At 40.5% G+C, this 4,864-nt stretch overlaps 1 protein-coding gene across 1 annotated transcript; it reads left to right on the plus strand.

Annotated features, from left to right (window-relative positions):
* On the plus strand, positions 1-1,741 carry LOC111904855 (uncharacterized). The gene is made up of 2 exons (XM_023900562.3): positions 1-722; positions 1,076-1,741. The coding sequence occupies exons 1-2, from the start codon at positions 89-91 to the stop codon at positions 1,492-1,494; spliced, it is 1,053 nt and encodes a 350-aa protein (XP_023756330.1). The 5' UTR covers positions 1-88; the 3' UTR covers positions 1,495-1,741.
* Positions 1,742-4,864: the final 3,123 nt, after the last annotated feature.

Here is a 4,864-nt window from a genome sequence, read left to right on the forward strand (position 1 = left end):
TCCACCACCCCCGATCTCACATATTTCCGACTATTTATACCCACATAACTCCGTCTCCACTCCACTACCACCGCCACCACAAACCGCCATGGGCTTCTCTCTTAAACTCGCCGTGGTTTCCGCCACTGTCTTGTCAACCGCTGTCATGCTAAAACTTGTAGCACCTGTCATTATGGAGCTGACAATCTCCGACCTTCCTTTCATATGGACCTCCGTCATCTCTTGGCTCAAACCGCCGTATCTTTACGTCGTCATCAACTGTATCATCATCACCATCGTTGCTTCTTCACGCTTACAGTCCAAGCTCGATGATTCTCCTTCTCCCTCGATGTCCTCAACTCTCCCTACTGCACTCCTACTCTCAACCGAGCCCGTCAAGGTTGAGCTACCCCCACTGGAACCACCGTTCCACGGTGGTCAATTGGCGAATGAACCCGTGAAGATCACCGCCGCTAGTTACGGCGATAGTCCGATGTTTGTTCAAGCTCCGGAACCGGTTGGTATTCCTGATCAGTTTACTGATGAATACAAGGATGAAGATATGAAGGTAGCAACCGAAGCTTATGAAGAAATCACAAATAATAAAATTAATAAGCATGTAATCTCGATGTCTTCCTGGACCCCGTCAAATATAAAACAAGTAGATCTCACTTTTCCGGTGGAGAAACCACCAGCTTCCGCCAGATTCAGCCACCGGAAACTTGCAAAAGGCAGCGCCGAAGGTAATAATACTCACTCTCTTTCTCTTTAAGCTCTTTCAAATTTAAGTCGTGGTTACACGAAGTATACGTATTCAATATGTTACTAGTAATCGCCGGTGATACGCCGGAGTATTTAACGGATATACACTGAGTTTTCAATCAAAGATATTAATTACGATATTGCCCTTTAATTTGAAGACGGTGAGGAAGAGGACAAACAGAACTTACTAGCCGTAATCTTGAAGCTTGATCCTTCCACTATAATTTAAAAAGATAAGGTTAACATCGTCATAAAAAAATGACACCATGAAGATAACGTCAGCTTTCTTTGGGTTTACACTTTACAGTTAACAGTTGACACCATGGATTTGCAGGTGGACGGACGTTGGGAATTGCGAAGCCGAAGCGTCAGGACACATTGGAAACCACGTGGAAGACAATAACGGAGGGCCGGTCGGTGCCGTTGACGAGACACCTACGTAAATCTGACACGTGGGAGACACACCGCAACTCCGAGGACTCACCAATCGAGCATCACCCCGAAAGGATGACGAAGTCCGATACGTTTGACGTTAACCGCGGAGGTGGCAGTAGTAGGAAACCACCGCCTCTGCCGTCGAAGCTGAGTCGGTCGGGTGGGTCGGGGAGGCTGAGGAAGGATCCGTCGTTGGGGCAGGAGGAACTTAACCGGAAAGTGGAAGCGTTCATCAAGAAATTCAATGAGGATATGAGATTACAGAGACAAGAATCCTTGAATCAGTACATGGAGATGATCAATCGTGGGGCACATTAAATTGGCAAAGGTCGTTCGTACATACGTTCGTCCTGTTTTGTTCTATCGTTTTATCAACAAGTTTTTTTTTTTTTTTTTTTTTTTTTTTTTTTTTTTTTGGGTGTTACCTTACCTATGGTTTTCTAAAGATCAAGATCAAAGTAGATTATGTACAATTTTATCGTAGGAGTAAACGACTGTATATTAGATCATATTCATAATGGAATATAATATTTTTGTATTTTATTTTGTTAATTTTGTTTATATGAATGTAATTAGATGTCAAACTCTAATTTATATTCCAATAGGTGTAAGAGTCGTGTATTACATTAATTGATTTAAAAAAATATTAAACATTAAAGTGTAAATAAAAAATATTTTTTAATATACAATTTTAAAATAAAAAACAAAGAAACGTATTTATTGTAATTTAATATCATATATATGAATATTTAATACTTTACATATATATAAGATATATATTTTATACTTTACATATATAAGAATATGATTTTTATTTTAAAAATTGAAAAAAATCAAAAATTGACAAATGAATAATATTTATTTCAAAAGTACCACAAAATGACAAGTATCAAAACTCATGAGAGATTGATGTGACAATTTTTTTTCATTTATTAAGGAGGACTAGGGGTAAAACCCGTGTGTTACACGAATTGATTAAAAAAGAGATTAAATATTAAAATGTAAACAATAAATATTTTTTAAAATAAAATTTTGAAATAACAAAATAAAGGAATGTATTAATTGCAATTTAGTATCATATTTATTATATTTAATACTTTACATATATAAATATATAAATACTATGTGGTTTTATACAACAGCAACCAGTGGCGACCCCTTCCACCCCAACACCGATCAAATGATATGAGGGAACACTCCCGAAGTTTAACAAGTGTAACTATCATCATAATGGAGCTTGCCGTGTATTGCAATGCATCAATTGCAACAAAATGGGGCACACTGCTCGTGTCTGTAGAACCACCTCCACCACTGGAGCCAACCAGGTTTGCTATAGTTGTGGCGAGACCGGACACTATTATAGGGATTGTCTAAAAGGGAGGAACAACAAAAGCACCCGTGTCCACATCACTCTAAACCGGCACATCACTTCCACTGCCGACGCTGGTACAAGCCAGATATGTCATTTATGAAGTGAGATAGGACATCTCAAGAAGGATTGTACAATAACAAAGAACTCTGGCGCAGACAGTAATATACTAAGGATCACTGCCGCAGGAGAGACTACTCCGGACCCATGTTGAAATAATAGGGCGTTTCGTTATAGTAGACTTATAAAATGTTAAAAACTAGTGCAACTCGAGTCTTATCTTTTGCGAGATCCCGTCAGTCAAGGGACTCTCATACTGCGTATACTTGCTTTTGTTGTATACCATGTTCACAGCAGTAGTCTGGTAGATGAACTAAAGTACTGAGACTCTGTCAAAGTTACAACATTATGTTATTGTAACACCATTATAATCTAGTCTAACACCTTTTATTATGAGTAGTCCAAAATTATCATGTAACTTGAGTCAATTTGATCCTCATAGTGCCAGTCTCGTGCGGAAATTCTTTTTCCTCGTAATCACCTTTCTAGCGAAGCCGTCATTCCAGAACTCCGAATTACTCATGTGTGGAATATCTTATGTTTCATATCCTTCCAGAAGAAACTTCCCCGGAGTACCACTCGTACAGTACGTTAAGTTCAATCCGAAGACCCATACGGTTAATCTATTGCTGAAGAATGTATACTCAAGGGTGGTATATAATCAAGGTTCTATAGGTTTAGAATTGATGATTCTGCTTTAACTTCTTTTCCTTGTTTGTATGTGAGCTTAGAGAAGAATCATCTATTCGAATGACTTTTCAATCTTAATTATATACGACTCGTATATGCGAAGCTGTGATTGATGAACCAAGTATGACTTCTAATATGAACTTCAGGACGGAGACTACTCAAGACTACGAGTGATCGTGCTGCCAATCGAATAAACTTAGAATCCAATCAAGTGCTTTTCCTGCCGACCGGGACAAGAGATGCAGATAGGACAGAAGTACCTATCCTTTTCCTTAACTCATGAGTAATCGTACTTCCTTTTAGATGTTCCCGAAATCCATCCAGAAAAACTCCCCGGACTACCTCCACAACGTCAAGTTGAGTTCAAAATCGACTTAGTTCCAAAGGCTACCCCCGTAGCCAAATCGCCTTATCGTCTAGCACCCACAGAGATGCAAGAACTGTCTGGTCAACTTAACGAACGACCCAACAAGGACTTTATTAGACCAAGCCTCTCACCCTGGAGAGCTCCCATCTAGTTCGTCAAGAAGAAAGACGGATCATTTCGTATGTGCACCGACTATAAAGAACTCATCAAGCTTACCGTTAGGAATTGCTGCCCTCTGCCTTGCATAGACGATTTGTTCGACCAACTTCAAGGGGAGAATTACTTTTCAAGGATATATCTGAAATTCGGGTATCACCAGTTACGAGTGCTAGAGGAGGATGTCCCCAAGGCAACCCTCCGAACTCGTTTTGGACACTACGAGTTTGTAGTGATGCCATTCGAATTGACTAATGCACCCGCAATATTCCTGGACTCAATGAATAGAGTATGCCATCCTTACTTGGATCAATTCTTCATTGTCTTCATAGATGACATACTTATCTACCCTCGTAGTAAGGAAGAGCATAGTAAGCACCTATGTCCGATCTTGGAAACGTTACGATCAGAGAAGCTCTACGCGAAGTTCTCTAATTGCGAGTTTTGGATTCGAAGAGTCGAATTCCAGGGTCACGTTGTCAATGAGGAGGGAATTCATGTAGACCCTTCCAAAAATCAAGGCCATTGGAAACTGGTCAACACCAAAGACGCCTACAGAAATTCGCCAATTTCTAGGTCTCGCTGGCTACTATTGTCGGTTCATTCAGAACTTGTCTCGAATTTCAAAACCTCTTACAACTTTGACCCAAAAGGGAGTGGCCTTTGATTGGGAAGAGAAGCAAGAGAAAGCGTTCCAAAACGCCGAAGTGGGCCTTATGCACCGCACCGATACTATCCCTCCCAGAAGGAAAAATAGACTTCGTGGTCTTCCGCGATGCATCAAATCAAGGGCTCGGTTGTATTCTGATGTAACGAGGTAAGGTCATTGCCTATGCCTCCCGTCAGCTTAAGACACTCAAAGCCAGCTATGTAACATACGATCTGGAGTTAAGGGCAGTGGAAATTGCTCCGAAGGTCCGAAGATCATTCGGAAAACGATAGAGGAGATCGTTTAGATTCGTGAACGATTGAAAGCCTCTAGAGACCGATAGAAAAGCTACACAGACAAGAGAAGGAAACCTTTGGAATTCCAGGTGGGAGACCGT

The sequence above is a fragment of the Lactuca sativa genome, chromosome 7 (assembly GCF_002870075.4).
Source record: "Lactuca sativa cultivar Salinas chromosome 7, Lsat_Salinas_v11, whole genome shotgun sequence".
NCBI lineage: Eukaryota > Viridiplantae > Streptophyta > Magnoliopsida > Asterales > Asteraceae > Lactuca > Lactuca sativa.